The sequence below is a fragment of the Phascolarctos cinereus genome, unplaced genomic scaffold (assembly GCF_003287225.1).
Source record: "Phascolarctos cinereus isolate Bilbo 61053 unplaced genomic scaffold, phaCin_HiC Scaffold_726;HRSCAF=1367, whole genome shotgun sequence".
Classification (NCBI taxonomy): Eukaryota; Metazoa; Chordata; class Mammalia; order Diprotodontia; family Phascolarctidae; genus Phascolarctos; species Phascolarctos cinereus.
In genome coordinates, this window is record NW_027556098.1 from 368,019,468 (window position 1) to 368,040,706 (window position 21,239).

At 49.8% G+C, this 21,239-nt stretch overlaps 2 protein-coding genes across 3 annotated transcripts in view; one reads left to right on the forward strand and one right to left on the reverse strand.

The window, feature by feature from the left end:
• Positions 1-21,239, reverse strand: part of ZCCHC17 (zinc finger CCHC-type containing 17) — a 59,882-nt gene that overhangs the window by 13,182 nt on the left and 25,461 nt on the right. The window contains exon 7 of one of the 2 annotated variants that reach the window (XM_020983379.2): positions 13,125-13,791. The exons of the other annotated variant lie outside the window; for it this stretch is intronic. Within the exon in view, the coding sequence (XP_020839038.1) occupies positions 13,636-13,791 (156 nt within the window). The 3' untranslated portion in view covers positions 13,125-13,635. Of the gene's footprint in view, positions 1-13,124; positions 13,792-21,239 lie in introns of those variants that run through there. 2 annotated transcript variants of the gene reach the window in all.
• On the forward strand, positions 1,338-11,647 carry FABP3 (fatty acid binding protein 3). The gene is made up of 4 exons (XM_020983382.2): positions 1,338-1,781; positions 7,137-7,309; positions 9,178-9,279; positions 11,345-11,647. Exons 1-4 carry the CDS (start codon positions 1,709-1,711, stop codon positions 11,399-11,401), a joined length of 405 nt encoding a protein of 134 aa, XP_020839041.1. The 5' UTR covers positions 1,338-1,708; the 3' UTR covers positions 11,402-11,647.

Here is a 21,239-nt window from a genome sequence, read left to right on the forward strand (position 1 = left end):
TAGAGAGCAGAGGGTTGGGGATACAGGGGCACATGGGATGAGGTGTGGTCTGCCAGGAGGCACAAGCTTGATTCCCTAGCCCAGACCTTCCCCCCCCCCCCCCGAGGGAAGAAGCAGAAAGAGTCTGTCGATTTAACAAATATGGAAACATGCTTCAGGAAGTAGAAAGTCACTCAGCATGGTAGAGCTAGAATTAGAACCAATTCCTTGGACAAATTTTCCGCCTTGGTAAGGCCAGAACTTGAGTCAGGAGAAACGTAGGTACCATGGAGAGTTCAGTGATCCCTTTTGCCCCCTGAAATACTCAGCTCAGCTTTCCATTGGAAAAATCAGAACTCTAGAGCTGGAAAGGACTTTTGAGGTCATCTAGACCCCCCCCACCTTCATTTACAGATGAAGAAACTGAGCTCCAGAGAGGTTCCAGCTAACATCTATCTATCAAGCATATAGTTTGTCCTTATAGATTCAAAGACAAGGAAGCCAAAAGAGGACAGAACGATATCACTAAAGAGGGCATGGTCAACAATGACAAATATGGCAGAAAACGTCCAGGAGAAGAAAGACTATTGTGGAGAGGCTGCTGGATTTGGCTATTAGAAATCCACTGGTAACCTTGGACAGAACAGTTTCAGTGGAGGGGTGGGAAAGGAAGGCAGCCTTAGAGGGCCTGAGGAGAACGAGTGGTGAGGAGGAAGCACCCTCGTCTTCCCAGTTTGTTGATGATGGAATGGGAGGTTGGAGGGGGGTAGGTACAATGGAATAAGACAGAAGAGGTGGGGTCTGAGGAAGAAAGGTGAGCGGGGAGCCAACTGCAGAAGGGACTGGGTCTACGGGATCTACACCACCCCCAAGTTACCCTTCTCCTTCAGAGGGAAGGATGTAGAAATGGGAAAGGAACAGGCCAAGGCATTTCTATACAGAGGGTGGGCAAAGTGGGGAAGGAGCGTGGGTCTCCATCCCCATCACTGCAGCCCGAGATCTCTCGCTGTGGGGTTCAGGAGCTCTGGGTCCCCATGAGTTCTTAACCCCCCCCCAACCCATTCCCCAGTGGCGAGATGGGCCCAGCCCATTTCCTCATGCTGCCGGGAGCCAGGAGAGAGGGCGGACAAGAGAAAGCAACCCTGGGGCTGGCCAGGTAGTGGAAGAGAGCCGGTTCTGCCTGCCCTGGGGCAGGGGGTGGGGCCGAGGCACAAGGTACTGATTGAGGGGGCCTGACGCAAGTGTGCTGGGGGGGGGTGGCAGACGAAGCAGTCGCTCCCGCTCCCTTTTCTACAGCCTGGGGCGATAGCCTGAGGGTCTGGGGGGAAGGGGGAGGGGTGAGGAACCAGAGGAGCCCTCTCCCTTACCCTCCCCCAGCCTGGCCGCTTTCTCCCCAGCCGGCCCTCTCCCTCCAGCTTGCTGCCCGCAGTCTCCGCCCGCTTGCCAGGGTCTTCCTATTTCGGGAGCCTGTCTCCCGGGCTTTCTTTCCATCATGTGATTAGGAGGGCTATTTAAAGAGACAGCATTGGCAGGCGACTCAGAGCCGGGAACCTTTCTGCATCCCCTCTCTTCTCCCCCGCCTGCCTGCCTACGGCTTAACCCAGACCAGACCAGCCCCTCTCAGCTCCGTGCAGCTCGGCACAGCGCAGCCCAGAGGATCCGGACCTAGCGCTTCGCAGCGCATCCCCAGCCCAGTCCAGCCCAGCCTTGCCTCCTCTAGCCTAGCACCATGGCAGATGCTTTCGTTGGCACCTGGAAGCTGGTTGACAGCAAGAACTTCGATGACTACATGAAGTCCATTGGTGAGCAGGGAGGGGGCGGCTGTGGGGCTGCTCTGCTGAGGGGAGGCCCCCGGCTCCATCCTCTGGGGCTGTCTGGGACGTGGGATGGGGCCGAGAGAGGAGCGACTGGGGCAGGCTGAAGAAGCAGTCCCCGCAGCAGAGCTTCCCAGTTCCCCTGGGCGGCCGGGATTTCTTGGAGAATAGGAGGATTCACCAAGGAATGGGGTGGAGGAATCTGGGGCTGCAGGGCTGGGAGAGGGGAGATATGGGCCGCTGCAACATGGGTGTCTGGATTGACGGGAGGTTCCCCAGCTTTCTCCTATTGAGCCCTGGGGCAGAAATATGTCTTGGTATATTGTGTGAGAGACATACTTAGGGGGAAGGATGTGAGTGCCCAAGGGTATATAGGGGATATGCTTAGAGTCTGGGTGGGGGGAGGATATCTGGGGGAGAAGGAAGAGAAGGTGGGGTGTATTCTAGGGTGGGGATGCAGAGGGAATGTGGCCAATGGCTGGCGTGTGTATGTGTGTGCGCGCGGGCGTGTGTGTATGACAGGCGTGCCTGAGCGTATGGATCTGTCCAGCTCTGCGGTCATTTTTACCCACCCATGCCTTGCTCTACAAGCTGGATTAAGTCCTTAAGAGTCCCAGGCTTGTCTCCAAATCCAGACACCCTCATAGGTTACCCAGAAGGGTTCTCCTTGAACACTGCTTCCAGGCCTGACCTTGTCCGGTGGACTGCATGTGCCTGGGTTAATCATTGGCATTGAGTGCCTACCTAAGAGAGGCATAGCCGTACAGACTTGCCAGCTATATATGTCTGGGCCACTGCCTGGAACCTGTCCCAATAGGGGGTGGGGGGAGGTGGGGAAGGGGTTCCCAGCCCTCCTTGTCTGTAGGGACAGTGCCTGGGATAATAAGGTCAAGGCTGGTTGCCCACTGGGGAGAAGAGAGATGGGGAAGTGGGGAGCTGGGAAGAAGGAAGGATTCATGGGCTATGTATTTGTTTCAGTACTTCTCAGCTGTCTCCTAACCCACCTCTGAACTCCTCATGGTGTTTTCCCCAGGCTATGGAAGGCAGAGAATTCCATATTATTCCAACTATATTTAAGGCTAATTTCCCTAGTTCTCAGTTGTAGTTCTCAGCTCAGGAGCCTGGCCTGGGGACGTCAGATGTCAAAGCCTAGAATGACCTTGGTTAGGGCCCTGGACTATTCAGAGCCTAAGTCTGGAGTCTGGAATTTTCTGGAAGGAGAGTGACCAATTCTAGCACCTTCTGACTCTGCCCTAAACCCCTCCTGAGCTGGGAGCTCAGGGATGGGGATTAAGGGCGGGGCTCCTTACTACACAAGAGCCCTTACCTAACTCTGTCTGCCCTGTCTTTGGCCAAATGGTCTTAGCCACTGACCCATGCTTGTCAGTCTTTTTCTTCTCTGCTGGGGGTACCTGGCCCAGTGACCCAGAGATTCCCTCGCCCAGCTCTTTCCCCCCTCTATGGACACATCAGGCCCTTTCTAGCACCAGAGAATCATTCTTTGGCATTTAGGATAGTGGGGCTGAAGGGAGACAAAAATGAGGGGCAAAAAATCCAGTCACTTCAGTTCAAATATTGGGGTTTACCATCTCTTATTAGTCCTGATCGCCCCTTTGGAGAGTATAGTTAGAGCAGATTTCCCTACATTCCTCCTGTATTTTGCCAGGCTTTCCCAGTTGGTGGGAAGGGGGGCATTCTTAAGGTTCCTCAGCCCCCACCTGTGGGCAGCTCCCTGTGCTCTCTCTGCTTTGGTACAGATGAAGGAGGCCCTCTGAGCCTCACTCTTCAAATCAATTGCTTTAGTCTCCAGGTAGTTAGGGCTTTGGGGCTCTTCCTCCTGGTCACTGTATTTTGCCCAATCCAATCCCAGTCTGTGGCTGCTCAGACACCTCACTGCACAGGGCCTCAACAAAGCCGTACTGGGAAGACAGGCATGGTCCTGCACTGCCAAAAGCAATTGTCATTAGCCAGCCCACAATTAAGCTCTGTGGTCTCAGACCGAGTTGTTCCATGGAGCTGGGCAGTGGACCAGAAGGAATAGATTAGGGAAGAGTGTCGATTCTCTGGGAATTTCCCAGAAGTTGGATTGCAGCTTTAAAAAAGTACCTTACAACTGAGATCTTCCTTTTCACAGGGAGCAATAGTCTCAAAGATGCCTTTTTGTATGTGTGTGTGGGGGGGTGGAGTGGGGTTGGGGGGGAGGTTCAGGTCTGGGATTTCATCAGTATTGGGAAATTCCTTTGTGGAAACGTCCTCATCATCAGACAGCTAGTGTGTGCCACAGGCAGGACATGAACCCACATCTTCCTGATTCTAAGGCCAGCCCTCTACTTACAAGACTATCTTAGAGTGGGGGAATTTTTTTGTTTTTGTTGAGGCAATCAGAGTTAAGTGACTTGCCCAGGGTCACACAGCTAATACGTGTCTGAGACTGCATTTGAACTCAGTTCCTCCTGACTCCAGGGCTAGTGTTCTATCTACTGTACCACCTAGCTGCCCCAGGGAGTGGGGAATTAAGGTTTGGAGAAAAGCATTTTGGGGCCTTGGATCCTCCAGTCCAGCACTCTCTGGCAGACACATGCTTTTTTTCCCCTTTAATTTTCATTTATTTATTTATTTATTTTAAGGGACATGCTTATTTCAGAAGGCTCACTAGGTCTCTAGGGTTCTTGCCTCAGGTTCACAATGGAGCTTCCTTTCCTCTGCCTACCCAGTGGCTCTGAGACCCACCCCTGAGATCCTTAGCCCAAGTGCTTAGGACTAAACCCTTCCTTCTCCCCAGACTCCAGTGTTAGTCACACTAAATCTTTCCAAGCCTTAGGCCCACATTCAGAGAGGCCCTCACTCTACACCTGCTTTGTAGCTTATCAGTGTAGGATAGGGAAAAGAACGTTGAACTAAGATTTAGGACACCAGGGTTCTATTTGCAAAGATCTGCCATGGTTTCATTGGGGGTGTGACTTTTCCTACTAGACCTTAGTGCCCCACTCCTCTTTTCTGGATAAACCTTGAGTCAGGAAGACCATGAATTCCAATCTGGCCTCAGGTACTCATTAGCTGTGTGACCCTGAACAAGTCATTTAACCCGGCTGCCTCAGTTTCTACACCTGTAAAATAGTGATAATAATCACAGAGTTGCTCTGAGAATGAAATGAGACATCAGTAAAGTGTTTAGCACATTGCCTGGCATAGTGCATGCTACCTACATAAATGCTAGCTGTCATTATTGTTATTGTTAATAGTAATAATAAAATAAAGGGGGGTTTGGCCAAGCTGCTTTCTCATGTTCCTTCTGGATCCTCAGTTCAGTTTTCCAAGCCGAATCATATCGATAGGGGAAATAAATCACTATAAACTTGAAATCAGAAGCCCACTGAAACCCTGGCACATTGGGGGATGGTAGGACAGACTCGAGGTAGGGACTGCTATCCCTGGAGTAACACAACTCACCTTGATGTATTAGTGCTTTAGGGTTTGCAAATCACTTTTCTCATAACAGCCCCAGGAGGTGTAGGTAGCACCAGAATCCTTAACCCCCTTTTACAGATAAGGAAAGGGAGGCCCTGGGAAGTTGTGACTTTGCTCAGTCACACTGCTCTTCAATGCCAGGGAGGAGGTGTCAGGAGTATGTGTGTGTGTGTGTAGAAAAAGTTTGTGTATCAGGAAGCTTTTCCATCACGTGGTCAGCTCTGGGTGAGACCTGGGCCTAGAGACCCCTTGTTAGCTCTGATGCTAAACTGGGTGAGCTTGAGTGAGGCACTGACCACATCATCGATCACATGGGGGGTCATAATGCCTGCTCCACCTGTCTCACAAAGCTGTTACAACACCAATTGAGGCAGTGTGGTCGAATGGCTAATGCTAAATTTGGAGTCAGGAAGACCTGGGTTCACACGTCACTGATGATGCTAGCTGGCTATGTGACTTGGAGCAGTCATTTAATTTCTCCCTCAGTTTCCTCATCTGTAAAATGAAGATGATACTTCTAGTACCTACCTCACAGGGTTGTCATGTGAGGCACAGATGATGGATATAAAACATGTTATGTAAATGTCACATCTTATTATTATGAAAACCCTGCTTTGAAAAATTTAAAATCCTATGCTACTATTCCGACTCATCGGAAAGCAAAATGACCCTCATCCTGCTCTCCCAGATCTGGCTGGAGGCTCCTGCCTCCACTCCCATCTGGTCCCCTGTGGTCCACACGTAAAGGCAGGGAATACTGTAGGGGTGGTGAGGTAGCCCCCATCATATGGTAATTAGAATGGGTTCCTTCTCTAGATTGCACCTCTGAGGGGCTCCTGGGAGTGATCTTCAGAAATAAGTAGTAGCAGGAGGGCAACTGCTCAGGGAACTAGGATGTTTCTGGTTGGGGGAGTTACAGATACAGAACATTAGGGAAGCTGTGCACAGCACCCCCAGCTGGAAAGAGTGGATGCTTCGTATGGAAAAGAACATCTATAGCTTTTTGTCCTAGCTTTGACCCTAATTGGGGTGTGTACTCTTAGGTAAGCTGCTTAGCATTCCTGGACCTCTGGGATTTCATCTTTGAAATGGGGATAACCCACCCTTCTGATCTTAACTGATATTGTAGGGATTAAAAAGAAAAAAAAGAGGGGACCTGAGTTTAAATGCCGCCTCAGACACTTGACACTCACTAGCTATGTGACCCTGGGTGAGTCACTTAACCTTGATTGCTTCACCAAAAAAAAGAAAGAAAAGAAAAGAAAAGATATTAAAGTGCCTTCACAGACTTATAAAGAAATAAAAGAAGAGATTAAAGGGTCACAGACTGAGAGCTGGAAGAGGCTTCAGCGGATATCTACTCCAATTCCCTCAATTTATGGCTAAGGAATTTAGAACCAGGGTGGTGATACAAGTAGTCTGTAGTCACAGGGCCAGGATTTGAACCCAAGTTCTCTGACTCCAAAGCCAACTCTTGTTCTGCTGAGTATTCCTGTTATTAGTGTGGGGTTAGTGTTATGAGTGCATACCCCCCACTATCTTCTCAATTTGGTTTTTGGTGAAGATTCAGAGAAGGTTGACCGCCTCTATCTAAGGAGTTTTGCACTCTTACCACCATGATTAGCGTTGGTCTTGGGTCCAAATATTTTAAGTCCAGAGTCACCGAGACTAGTGTCTGCTACCAACTTGCTGCATAACCCAAGGCTGGGGGAGGGAGGGTTGCAATCCTGTTTAGTCCCTCATTCTTTAGACCCCTTACCTTTCCCCCAGGGCTAGAAAAGCTACAGGCTCTTCCTGGCCCATGCCTTGAGTGTCCTTCAGTAAGGCTGGAGCCCTTTCCTTCCCTCACCAGTCACCCCCCCCCCACTCCTGCAGGTGTTGGCTTTGCCACGAGGCAGGTGGCCAGCATGACCAAGCCCACCACCATCATCGAGGTCAGTGGGGACACCATCACTGTCAAGACTCAGAGCACTTTCAAGAACACCGAGATCTCCTTCAAGCTGGGAGTAGAGTTCGATGAGACAACAGCTGATGACAGGAAGGTCAAGGTAAGCCAGGCAGACAGGACATGGCCAGGCATCTCTATCCAGCCTGGCTCTCAAATGCTCACTCTCTGGCCTCAAGCAGCTCCCCTTCCCAAGAAGGGATCAATCCTTGGTTCCAGGGATTTATTTGGGAAAAGGTGATGTTGTGGAGGAAGAGTGTCAGACATGAATCAGAGCAGGAGACCTGGCTTTAACCCTGCTTCAGTCCACTTACCAGCTGTGTGACCTTGAATAAATCACTTGCGCCTTCTAAGCTTGTTCCCTCATCTGTAAAATGGGCACAAATAAACCTGCCCTGCCTACCTTACAGGGTTACAGGGATTACATGAATAACATATGGAAAGGAATTGTGACCATAACATGCTACAGAAATGTGAGGAGGCCCAGCCCAGGAAATGACTTTCATGGAGGACCAGGAAAAAGCTGTGGGTCCCATGGTTAGCAGGAAGCCAGGGTCCTTTTCAGTTTGCTCCCATTCCCCTGGTACTTGCTATAGAAGGCAGCTTAGGTGATTTCAGTCAATTCATTAAACCTCTTTGAGTCAAGAGTTGGGAGGGGGAGTTTGGAATGCTGCGGAAGAGAACTCAGGACCCTTAGTTAGCCAGGCACCCAGTCCAGACTTCTAAGGTGGATACCTTTCTGTGGTCTAGCCAAGCCCAGCTGTTCTCCCCTTTCTCTACTCCAAGCCTGGCCACTGACCTTGAGAAACTATTTCCAACCATGTCAGCTGATGGGCAGGAACTCCAAGGTCCCAGACAGGGTGCCCTTCATGTCTCTCTGGTTGACCTTGGCATGCCTACCCTCTACTCCCCTCTAGGTCTTTCCCAACCTGCTGCAGCTGGCTGTAAAGTAGGGGCTCACTCAAGCACTTTGGAGGTTGGGGGGGGTGGTTGGGCCTCCTACTTCTGGGGGCTATCCAGCGATGGCTGTCTTTCATCACTCCCCTTTTGACCATCCAGCCCCGAGCCCTCCCTCTCTTCCTCTCAGCTGCTTCTACAAAAGGAAGAAACAGAAACTGGTCCCCTCTTGTACAGAAAGGGAAACCAATGGCCAGATGGGAAAAGGGGCCTTGTCCAAGGCCCCAAGATGTACGTGGCAGCATTAGGGAGTGAACAAGCTGTTTCTATAGAGCTTTGTGGCTTACTGAGCACTTTCCCCACAACACCCTGGGAAGCACATATTACCCCCATTTTACAGATTAGGAAACAGATTCACAGAGACCAAATGATAGGCTCCAGGTTACTCAAGAGCCTGAACTTGGACTCAGTCTCTAAACTCCTAGTCTAACATTTCCCCCTCCTAACAGGATTGCAGTTCCAGTGTATACATCCATACCCAGGAATAGGTTTGGAACTGGAATCTCCCCACCCTTGTGGGCAACATCCTTGGAAAGTCCTAGAATGCACAGAACTCACAATTGTTGGGGGTGGTTCTGGCTTTGCTCTCCTCGAGCCTGTTCAGCCCCTGGTCCAGTGCTGTGAACTCAAATAAAACAGACCCAAGACATCCAGGTCCCTACGGAGAGTAACAGTGGGGGACATCAACCCCAAGACCACTTCACCATCTAGGTGGAAGCAAGTCATTTAACTGCCTGTAAAATGAGGATCATGATAGCATCTACCTCCCAGGGTTGTTGTGAAGCTCAAATGAGGTATCTATAAAGTACTTAGCACATAGTAGGTACTTATAAAGGCTTCGCCCCCTCTCCAGTTGGCTGCCTCCCAAGGATACCTGGGTTGGAATCCCAGATCTGTCACCTGTGCAACCATTTCTTCAGAGGCTGTACAAACACAAATGAGGCTAGATTATTGCTCATATCTCTGCCAGCCCTAAATCTCATCCTGTGACTGTTCTCTCTCTTCTCTCCACAGTCTATTGTCACACTGGATGGAGGCAAACTTGTTCACATCCAGAAGTGGGATGGGCAGGAGACCACACTCACTCGGGAGCTCCAGGGTGGAAAGCTCATTCTGGTAAGCCACAAGGGGAAAAGGGACCACCTTCCCTAGCAATAGAAGCAGCTTTTTTGCAGGCCAGTTCTCTAGTGAGCTCTTTCTCCATCATCCCAGCTGCTTCTGAATCTGCAGTTTGAATGAGGTTTTAGGCTTCACTGAGACATAATGCCCAGGAAGAAGGGCGGTCTGGTCCTCTCGTACATCTCCCTGGGTCAGACATCTAATGGGTGGGAAAGAGTACTGGAGGTAGAAGGCCCAGGTTCAAACATGGCCCCCCCACTCAACTATTTGTGACCTTGGGCAAGGCATTTACTTGCTTCTTGGCCTCAGTTTCACCACCTGTAAAATGAGCAAATTTGGACTCAACAGTCTAGCTGGCCTCTGAAGTCCCATAAAGAGCTAAGTCTATGGTCCTCTGTATCGAATTCTGGGTACAAAATGCTTGATGTTTCCTTCGTTCATGACTTTAACTGGGGGCACAACAGGTTTTTACCAATTTTACAAATGAGGAAACTGAGGCTGAGAGAAGGGCAACCAGGAAGGTGGGAGACTTAAAACCCTTTTCATAAGGAATGATCAGAGAAATTAGGAAAGTTAGCCTGAAGAAAACCCAAGGAGACATTTCAGTCTTGAAATATGGAAAGGGCTCCCAAGCCAGAGGATTGACTTTACTCTACTTGGCCCCAGAAGGTCCAACCCAGAGTGTAGGGTCAAGACAAGTTGTTGAAAGCCAGAGGCAGATTTCTGCTCCACAGGTGTAGGGATTTTTTTTTTTAGCTAGGCAATGGGGTTAAGTGACTTGCCCAGGGTCACACAGCTAGTAAGTGTTATGTGTCTGAGGCTGGATTTGAACTCAGGTCCTCCTGACTTCAGAGCCGGTGCTCTATCCACTGTGCCACCTAGTTGCCCTCCAGGTGTAGGGATTTAATCTGTGATGTCCCTGACACAGGAAACTCAGACAAGCCAAGCTCTCCCAATGCAAGTAGGAAGGGTGGCATCTTTGTCTTAGAGCTGCCTAGCGCTCTGGGAAAATACATGACTTGCTCAAGATCTCAGCCACTGGCAAAGGAGAGACTTGAACCCAGCTCTTCCTGGTTACACCACAGCTGTTTCTTTCCATTCAATTTAATCAATAAAGGATGGAATTTCTCAACAACAGAGCTATCCTAAAATGGAATGGGCTATTCCAGAAGCTGTGGTCATTTAGACAGGAATGTTGTAGAGGGAGCCATGCTTCAGGGAGGGGTGAGACTCAATGAGTGCTAAGGTTTCTTCCATTTACTGAGTCTATGAAAGAGGGCCTGGTTAGAGTCCAGACCTGGGGTTCGCTCTGCTGGAGTGGACACTCAGCTTGTTACAAATGAACCAGGTGAAATTCTCAGGGATTCCATAAATACCAAAAAAACTAGGCAAATATCCCCTCCTCCTTGTGCCAGGAAGGAAGGCAGGCCAATGCCTGAATCCTACCTACCCATCCCTGCTGGGAATACCCACTGATCAGAGTAATTATGGTCTGCTCAATCTTATCTACATCTCCCCAGACTGGGGCAGAGTTCTCTGATCCTGGTGGCTTGGCAGGACCAGCCCAGTGTTGCAGGTTGGGTACCGGTAGGTAACTTAGGACTTTCCCACTGTGTGCTCCTCTGCATCACAGTGGTTGTACTCTAGGGCACAGGTGGGTAGAGGTGCTGTTTGCTGAGGTAGACAATCTCCAGGTGCTCCAAGGTTTGCCCAGAAACAGTCCCTTCTTTGCACAGTGTGCCTGGCTGATTGTATTCCTACCATGGGAGGTGAGGAATGCTGTCTCTACTCTAAGAAGGGGGGAAGAGATCTTCCACATTTTACAAGGGACTGGGGACTTTCAAAGCTGGGGCTCTGGCCTTGGCTCCACTCCCTCACGGAAGGGGATAGGGAGGAGGGAGGAAGAGAGCGCAGAGAGAACAGGTGGATAGAATAGGGTCAGTCCCTCCATTGCTCAGCCCCACCCCAAGAGGACAGATGCTCCCTTCCTTGAACTAGAGAGGAAGCCCAGCATTCCATCCCCTTCCCCCAACATTCTTAACAATGCTGTCTTTCCTTCTAGACACTAACCCATGGCAGCGCAGTGTGTGTTAGGACCTATGAGAAGGAAACAGCTTGAAGCCAGCCCACCTGTTCACTGTCAACTCCTCTGCCGACGGCTACCACTGAACTCACCACCAGATTGCCTCATTTCTGTCCCCCTCCCCACCCCAGTGTTTTGTACCAATTGACTCTGGTCAAGGAACCCTCCAGAAATGGAAAACATATGGTGCTGTCCTGGTCCTGGTTGAAGCCCATTCTGTATTTTTTTTTTAAACTGCATCTGATGGCTGGTCCCAAGCCAATAAAGCAGATCCCACTCAGATGCAGCTGCTGCATTATTGCCTTTGTTGGGGGTTTCCCATAAGTGTGGCCTGGAGTGGCCCAGAGAGTCTGCTGGGGCCTGAGTCAGGCCTTGGCCAAGCTGGTCAGAAGCCAAGCCCAAAAGGCAGTGATTCCAAGCCTGATGCAGCTGGAGCAGGACCACTGTCTAACGGACAGACCAAGGAGTAAAGCAGTCTTCTACTCGGTACACCTCCCCAAGCCTTCCCTTTCCCTCACTGCTTACCCCTTCTACACCTCATCAATCCTTTGGGGTCTCTAATCTCACCAAATCACAAGGGGAGGGGCCTCCACACTGGAGCAAGTTTCCACCCAACATGGGAGGGTGTCTGGAGACAGGACCTGCCCAAGCAGCCCACTGCACTCTGGGATAGCCAGGAAGCTTTCCTTACCTTAAGCTGTAGTCTGCTGGCCATTGGTCCAGAAAAGCATCATCTCCCCTAAGGCTTCTCTGTCATACTGGCTTATGGCAGGATAAAAAAACTAGTAGTTTCCTAGGCTTAGCTACAACCTTTCTGTCAGATCCCTAATCCTCAGTGCAGGATGCTCATGGCTGGGCCTGGCTTTCCTGAGCCCCTTAGCCTTTTATTTCACTGGTGGGCGCTTGTGATTCTCCCTGCCCAGACTTCATAGGGATGTGTTAACAGAAGGCTCCAAGCTCAGCCACTTCTGCTGGGCAATGGCTTATCCAGGCTGGGGAGGGGATGAGGGAGTCAGAACTTAGAAGTTCCGACTTTGGTTTCCGTCAAACCATTTCAATGCATTGAAAGGCTCACTCCTGTCATCTTCCCCATCCCACCGCATACTTCCAGAGAATGGAAGTTGTTCGTTAATTAAAAGGGAAATGTGTTATACTCAAAGGTTGGCTGTGGGACAGGGACCCGCTAAAACTGACTCCCTCTCTGAGAGAAGCCTCCACAATAAACACAGGGAAGGACCAGCATCTAGCAGGGCAGACCCTGTAAATTACCCAGATATGGAGGTTAAAGCTATGAAATTTCAGAAGAGGGTAAGTTTTTAGAAAACTTTCCACCTTCATAAATTGTTTTTTGTTTTTCTGGAGATTAGGTCTCATGATCTTGCCTAGGCTGGGAGTGCAGCAGCCACTCATGGGCCCAATCCAACTACTGATAAGCAGCCCAGGAGTTGTGACCTGCTCATCCCAGCCCGGGTGGGGTCCCTGTTCCTCAGGCAGCCTGATAGCCCAGGGCTTCCTCACACTGGTACCTGACTCAGTGGCTGTGGCCCTCCTGCAGCTCAGACCTCCAGACATCATCAGTCTCAGCCTCCCTAAAAGCATGGGGGTGGGCAGGGGAGAGGCCACAATACCCAGGCCACCAAGTGTTAAAACAGCAAGCCAAAGGTTCCAGTGCTGGCAGTGGAGGGAGAAAAAACGAAGAAACCACAGCCCTCAGCCAACTGCCCCACCATCAGTGTTGGTGCTGAACAATAGCCCTGTGTGTGACAGCATCATTTCTCTCATTTAATGACCTAAGGGGATGAGACCACAAGCTCTGAATCCTTGCAACAGTCTCTTCCCAGAATCTGGCAAGCTGGTGCCGTCTGTCCTGCTGCTGAGGGAACATGAGGGGACTGCCCTGCCTGGTGCCAGGGAAGAGGTCCTCTGGCTCTGGCTTGGGGGCAGAGGCTCACTGAGCAGCTCGGGCTGAAGGCCGGCCATCTATGCTCCTGCCTTGCGTTTAAAAGCACAAATATAGCCAGGGATCTGTAGCTAGTCTCAAACCTTGAGGCTGGGCCAGAGCAACTTGGACATACCACTAGACAAAAAAAGTTTTAGCTCCAGGGGTTAACAAGGCTTGCTGGCCCCAGTGGCCTGCTTGGAGGCAGCAAGACAACAGACTGGTCTGTGTGGCGTGCCTTGGGGGCAGGCACGGGAGGACGCCTTGGCCAGAGTCCAGAGCCAGGGCGTCGGTGAAGGAGGCTCTGGTGCGAGGGGAGTGAGTCCACCTTTCACTCCTGGCCCTTTTTCCTGTGCTTTTTCTTCTTCTTGCTGTCCTTTCTCACATGTCTCGACTTCTTGCTGGACGGCTGACCCTCGCTGCTGTCCGAGTCAGAGCTGCTGGACGACGCCTTCTTGCTCTTGTGTTTCTTTTTCTTTTTCTTTTCCTGATTAGAGGGGATGGACAATAAAGTTTACTGCAGCTCCCGGCCATACCTTTAAAGATCATTCGTGCAAATAACAAGAGTGTTACATACAAGAGTATGTTGTGTGTGTTACTTCATCTGTTAAGTATGTTGTGTGTGTTACTTCATCTAATCTTAACAGCCCTAGGAGGTTGGCAAGGCAGGTTTTATCCCCAATTTATAGAAGGCTCAGAGAGGTTATGTCACACAGCTTGAAAATGATGAAGCCACAGCTTAAATCTAGGGCTACTGATTTCACACCAGTGTATTGTCTACTATTTCACACAACGCTTGGTTTCCCAGCACCAAAGTCAAGACTCAGGAGGCAAGGTGTGCAGCTAGCTAGCTAAGACATGCCACCTGGCAGGAGAAAGGACACAGGGACTTTGCATAAATGCAGTTTTAACACCAGAAAATTCAGCTGTTTGTGGCCTGCAGAGATCTATTATGGGATAAGTGAAGTTGAAAGGACTGTCCTAGCAGCTCAGAGCCTGAGGGGATAGCAGTAACAGCTGAGTTGGCAGGTGATAGGAAGAGGAAGAGGAGGAGGAGGAAGAGGAAGAGGAGGAAGAGGAAGATGGGAGTTTTCAAACCCTGCCGAGAATAGGACGAATGTCCTGCCCTGGCTGTGACCAGGACATCCACAGGCCCCAGGGTTAGCCCTGTGTTCTTGCCCTCCCCTCCTTCTCTTCCTCCCTCTCTCTTTTGCTTCTCTGGGTGTGGGACACAGCAGACTGTCAGATGAGGCTAACACCTAGATTGCTCTGGCTGAGCTGCTTTCTTTCCCTTTTTTAATCTTCATTACAATGCAGCTATGTATTTAACCAGGAGCTTTCAGCCAGTTTATCCCCCAAACCCTCAGGATCCTGAGTGGGAAGAGGGGCCTCAGGACTAAAGCAGCTCCCCTGTGCCTAGAAAGGTATTGGCTAACTCTCTTTTCTCGCTGGCATCTCATTACTGAGGAAAGCTGGGCTGCTGTGGGTATGAGGGTGATAAATCATACTGATCAAAACCTGGGAAGGGGGTTAAATGGAAATGTTTACTGTGCAGTGAATAGGTCCCCATGGGGCTGGGGTGAAGGAGCCAGAGGGGTGGCCCTTGACAATCTGGCAGCACATATCTGGGATGGTACAAAGGGGTCACAGAAGGAGAAAGTGAGCACAGCCAACTCTGATACCTGGACTTCCTAGATAACGTCTTCCTGGAACACTGGCAGGCAAACACCCTGGTGAAGTGGGGCTCAGTGAGGTTCTGGGGCTCAGCCCCTTTGGTGGGTCCCTCAGAACAAATAAGCAAGGCAAAGTGTAGGGTCTGGTGACATCCACTGGGATGGATGAGAAAGAGGTCATTTTTCCAACCAGGGAATCATCTTCCATGGAGCAGAGGCTGCCACATGGCAAGAGGGTGGGAGAAGAGGCAAAGTGCACAGGAAATGGGAACAATTTTGGTGGCCTGGAACAAACGAAGAAGCAGCACGTGAAAGGCAGCCCCCGAAAGGCAGCCAGTCCCCTGTGGGCTCCCACTCCGCAGCAGGTACCCGATCGAACAAAGACAAGGTAGCCATCCACTAGGAGGAGGTGTTTTCACACGGTCTGGCAGAGATGGAGAACAAAGAACGGCGACTTCAAATACTCTAGTGCAGTAGGAAGTGGAAAGAAACTATGAACTCTAGAAAGGGAATCCAGAAGGAGTGCTGGCTGTCTGGCTACCCTACCATAAGACTTTAAAGTGGAATGCAGCAGGAGACAAAGAGTTAAAAGGACTCCCCAGGGTGGGAGGGAGGAGGAAGGAGGAAGCAGAGGAGGAAGGGAGGAAGGAAGAGACAAGGCCATTGTCCAAATGGCATTCCGGGAAAAGAAGCAAGTCAGGGTAGGGGAAGTACTGGGAAGTCCAAGGTCTGACTTGCTGGCTGACCCCTGCTACTTATTCCTGTACAATTTCTGAGAAAGGCCACAGTGATGTGAAAAGGCCTACACTCCGCTTACCGGCAAACCTCTGATTCTGAGTCGGAAAAGGGACCTTGGCCACCTTAACCCTAGAAAGGTAGCGGCTAAATACCTCAACAATGACTTGAGGGTTCAGGAAAAAAGAGTAGGCTTAGCTTCTAGCTAGGGTCTGCCTGTAAGTCAACAGCTCCTCACCATGTGAACCCCAGGGCTGGAATACAAGGGAAAGGCCCATCAAAGAGCTATTTACTGAGGTTCCAGGGGAAGACAAAGAAGTTCATAAACCAGTTGGAGATTAATAGACAAGACAGCTAATAAGTGCCAGATAAATGGTACCCATTATATGCTTCCATCCCTCTCCTCTGCTCACATACACCTCTTCTACCCACTGGGAGGATAAGGCTCACCGCTCCTATGTAGGTCCCTCTATCTCAGTTCTCCTGCATCTTCCCCAACCTTGAGCCCAAAGCCCTGGATGGCTGATGGCAGATTCGATTATGGGGCAAACTCAGCTTTGATGAGAGGCTGATCTAGGAAAGGCTGGCTTCAGTGTAATCTGCTTTGGAAGCTAGTCTCCAAGAAAGCTGCCTTTCTGCCCATCAGGTAGCTAGGTGGTTCACTGGATAGAGCCCTGAAGTTAGGAAAACATGAGTTCAAATCCAGCTTCAAGCACTTCCTGGCTACGTGACCCTGGGCAAATTATTTAGCCTCTGTTTGCCTCAGTCTCCTCAACTACAAAAATGAGGATAGTGAGATATTGTGAGATCAAGTGAGATAACATTTGTAAAGCGCTTTGCCCAGTACCTGGTACATAGTAGGTGCTTAATAATTGCTTGTTCCTTCCCTCTCCATCCACAGGATAATTAGGGAGAGAGAACAATGCCATCATGTGCTTGTATGGGAAAGACCCCTATGACATAACCTAGGCCAGCCCGTCTCTAAATAATAATCCTTTCTAAAGCACTCCCACAAGAGATCATAAGGAGAGACAGCATAATGGAGACTTTCTTGCCTAAGACCACTGGAAGACAGAGCTCAGCCTGGAGGCCAAAGTAATGGGGATCTGGTTCTTGTCACCTCTGAATGGCAGGGTGGCCCTGGACCAGTCACATAAATCTTTGTGAATTCCTAGGTATGGCTATTCCTGGATGCAGAACACAAGGTTCTCTGTTTCAGAGTTGAGGAATTCACCACTTGGCGAGAATAACTTCCTAGTACCATGTCTCCCCTAAGCTGACAGACACACAGTATGAGTCTGGGCCCATCCTCAAATCCTTCTTGGCTTGAATTCTACTAACATGTGTTCTGAAGGGCCCCTCCAGCCAAAATGAAGCAATGGGAGTAGGGCCTACTGCCACCAGCTCCATGATCATGAAATTTGCAGAGATGGAGAGAGCGAGTGTGCATTCTTCCTTGTTAAGGAATGAAAAAGGAAGTGGCAAGACCAGAGATCCATGTACAGTATCTCTCCAGAGATCACAGGATCACGGATTTAGAGCTCAGTGATCTGATTCTAGTCTAATGCCTTCATTTTACAGACGAGGAAATTAAGGCCCATGTGATTTATTCCAGGTCAGAAGCATCCCAGAACAGGAACGTGAATCTTGGTCCTCTGACGCCAAACTTAGTGCTCTTTGCATTAGGTCACAGGACCCTAGGAGGGGCCCTTTGGTCCAATCCCTCATTCACAATGAGAAAACTGAGGCTCAGAGAGATGAAAGGACTTGCCCAAGGTCACCCAGGTATGTGTCAGAGGGAGGATTTTAACCCAGGCCCTCATCCTACCACACCTCATTGCCTCTCTTACTGCTTGTCAACATTTATTGACTTGCACTTCACACTGTTTTTCTCTGACCAGGTTTCAGGCTGAACAGGGACGAAGGGCCGTTACGGGGCTGGTAATCATTTACTCTCCCCATGATTAGGCCTAGGTAGTTCTGGCATCATAGGTAAAGTATTGCTTGTACTGCTAGTATTAAACTGTGATGACCCTTTGGGTTCTAAAGCTCTCTTACAATCTGTCCTGAGATACCGGGATAACTCCTTCAGTGCTTTGTGCCTCAGTTCCCCCATCTGCAAAACAGAATCATAGCCCCGGCCCCCCAACCCTCAGTCACAATCTTCTAAAGCGGATGCTAGGACAGAGGAGATCATGGAGGGCAGAAGTGTTTTCTTCTGGTATTTGCACTCCTTGTACCTCCCAGAGTGCAGTGCCCACTGGAGGCTCCCCATAGCAGGTGAAAGGCATGCATGACTGACTGCTGGTGGTGTGACTCGGGTCAGCTCCCAGAGCCAGACAGGGATCGTAGAGAAGTCCTCCCCTGCTAACAACCATGACAGACAGTGAGCGGCTGCTCACCCGAAGGCAGAGGCTAAGCTGCAAACGGAAGTGGGAGGCTTCTAGGATGAGCTTCTCATGCACCCCATGCAGCTGGCTTCTGGGCCTGGCCAGGACTCCACAGGCATCCTACCAGAACAAGAGATCTGAGGGGACCCTGGGAGGAACTCACAGCCCCCTATCCAGCAGCCAGCTCCTGCTGGGCAGGAGTCTGAAAGGACGGTGCAGCTTTGGTCATCCTTCTGACTTAGGACACAAGCCCCCTCCAAACCACGTTCACTTCAGGACTGAAACGAGCTAGCCCATGCCTGATGTGTCTTAAGTCTACTGGAGACATCCTGAGCTTCGAAGCCCAAACTCTTCTGGCCATTTAAGCCCCTCCCCCACCCCAGTGCCTTCAACAACACAAACTCCTATCCCCCTTCCCTGCCCACATGCTGACTTGTCACTGCCTCCTGTGACCCTTCCACCTCCTAAAATCAGACCTACATTCACCTCGGCAAACCCTACACTAAATGGGGAGCTGAATGCGAGCGGAGCCGACCCTGACCAAAGGTGCTGGACCTGGTCTCAGTAGCCTGTGTGACAAATTCAGACACGGTTGTTTTTCTGGAGCGACAAGAATAATTTTCTTTAAACATCCTGTTGGCTTCCTTCTGGCTCTTTTAGGAGCCCTGCCTGAAGAAGCTCTCAGCTGGCTCAGCTACCAAGACGGGCCTCTCTCGTGGATGGGCTCCACCTGGCACCAACTTCTCTACATTCTACGTCCTAGTAAGGAATTAATTCAATCACCATTTATTAGTACCCAGAGCACTGTGCTAGGTAATGGGGAGGGGGAGAGGAGGGCATAACATTTAGATAAGATATTGGGGGAGGGCGGTACCGCTAAGAGTTTCCTGGAGAAGATAACATTTGATTTGGGCTTTAAAGGATGGACAGGAATTCAACAACGCCATTCCAACCATTCCCAACAGGTGTCATGATCATCTCCAGGAAGACGATTCCAAGAGTTACTGATACTGCCCTCAACTTTCTCCAGGCCCACTGCCTCCTCAACACCTCCACCTGGAAGTCTCATAGGCCTCTTCTCTGTCATCTCCCCCAAAGCTCCCTGAGAGCAGGCAGCGTCTCTGCTTTTCTCTTTGTATCCCCAGAACTTATCATGGTGATTAGCTGAGAGTAAGCACTTAACAGATGATTTTTCTTTCATTTATTCAGCTCAAATTCAACATGTCCAAAACAGAACACACTGTCTTCCCCCTAGAATCCAGCCCCTTCCTAACTTCCTTATTTCTGTCAAGGACACCACCATCCTTCCTTATGGACTTACTGGGCCAGTAACCTCGAGGTGGAGCTGCGTCTGGGCTACAACTGCTCCATGGCAGCCTTAGTTACAGGAAACTGGCAGCCACCCCGTGCATGGCCAGTAATGGGGCTGGTACAGCACAGCCAGCCTGTCCACAGCTGGATGACCACAGGGAAGGGGAGCTTAGCCTTCCTCTTCCACAATGAGATGCGGATCCATCACACTTTTCTATGGGCAAAAGGAGGAGATCACAGCCTTGTTCTGGACTTTGCTACCATACCCTTCCCTCCAGACCACTGGGCCTTACCATCTGGCTTGCCACCATACCTTCCTCAATGTGCTGTCTCTTCCCTATTAGAAGGTGAGCTTCTTCCGTAACAGCAACATTATGTGATGACCAGCTCTGATAGACTTAGCTCTTCTCAGCAATACAATGATCTAAGACAATTCCAAAAGACTCATGATGGAAAATGCTATCCACATCCAGAGAAAGAACTATGGAGTCTGAATGTAGATTGAAGCATACCATTTTCTCTTTTTTTTCTTTCTTGTGGTTTTTCTCTTTTATTCTGATTCTTCTTTACAACATAACTAATGTGGAAATATGTTTAATATGATGGTACATGTATAGCCTATATCAGATTGCATGCTGTCTTGGGTAGGGGGAGGGGAGAGAAGAAAAAATCTGGAACTCAAAATCTTATAAAAGTAAATGTTGAAAACTATCTTTACATGTAATTGGAAAAAATAAAATATTATTAAGTGGGGGAAAAAAGGTGAGCTTCCTAAGAGCGGAGGCCATCTATATGTATTTTCTATATGTATCCCCAGGGCTTAGCATGCTTGGCAAATAGTAAGTACTTCATAAATGCTTCATTCATTCATTCGCTTTCTTTTTAAAAGTTCCATACTGAACTTCCAAAGCTGATTAAAGTCGATCTGATTATCTGACTTTTCATCTCTCCAAGAGACGTCCAGCTTCTCTAACAGAACACTGGGGAGCCAGGCACTCTCTGTTCTGTCCTTGTATCCACAGCCCCTTGCACAGGGCCTGGAACACAGTAAGCACTTAATCAGTGCTCCGTCTGCCTGCCTGATAGGACAGCACTCTGACGCACTCTGTGCAGAGCATGGCTCCTTGTCACTAAAAATGAGGGCTTTTTGCTTTTTACCATCCTTTACTCTCCACTTTCCCTTTTCTGCCAGAGGCAGGACCTCTAGGTGCCCAGTCACACAGGCTCATCCCTGATGCCACCCTTCAAATCTTGGCCAGTCTATTCTAGCCCCGTGGTCTGCACCCCAGCTGCCCCTGCCCTAGCTCAGATCCTCATCCCCATGACTGGTCTTTAAGTACCCTCTTTTGGTCTTTCCCACACAACTCTCTGATCATGAAGCTCTCTTGCAAAAAACTCCTGATGTTTCCCCAATGACAAGCCAATTCACCAACCATCTCCAGCCTCTGAGCCTTTGCCCTGGCTGTTTCCCATGCCTGGAATGCTCTCAGGTCTCACCTCTGCCTTTTGGAAACTTCTGCTCCCTTCAAAGCCCAAATCAAGTGCCATTTTCTTCAGGAACCTTTTGTTGATTCCTCCAGTGATTAAAACACCTCCCCTCACCCCCAATCACTTATATTTCTTTTGTAAATAACCTGTACTTACTCATCTGTGAATATCCTGTAAATCTCCCACCCAAAGAGAATGTAAATTCCATGACGGCAGGGACTATCTCACTTTTCTATAGTGCATGGGGAACAAGAAGTCAGCCAGTTTGGGGAAAAAGAGGAGTGACGTGTGGAGTGCAGCCTGGAAATGTAGGCTGCAGCCAGGTGGTAAAGAGTTCT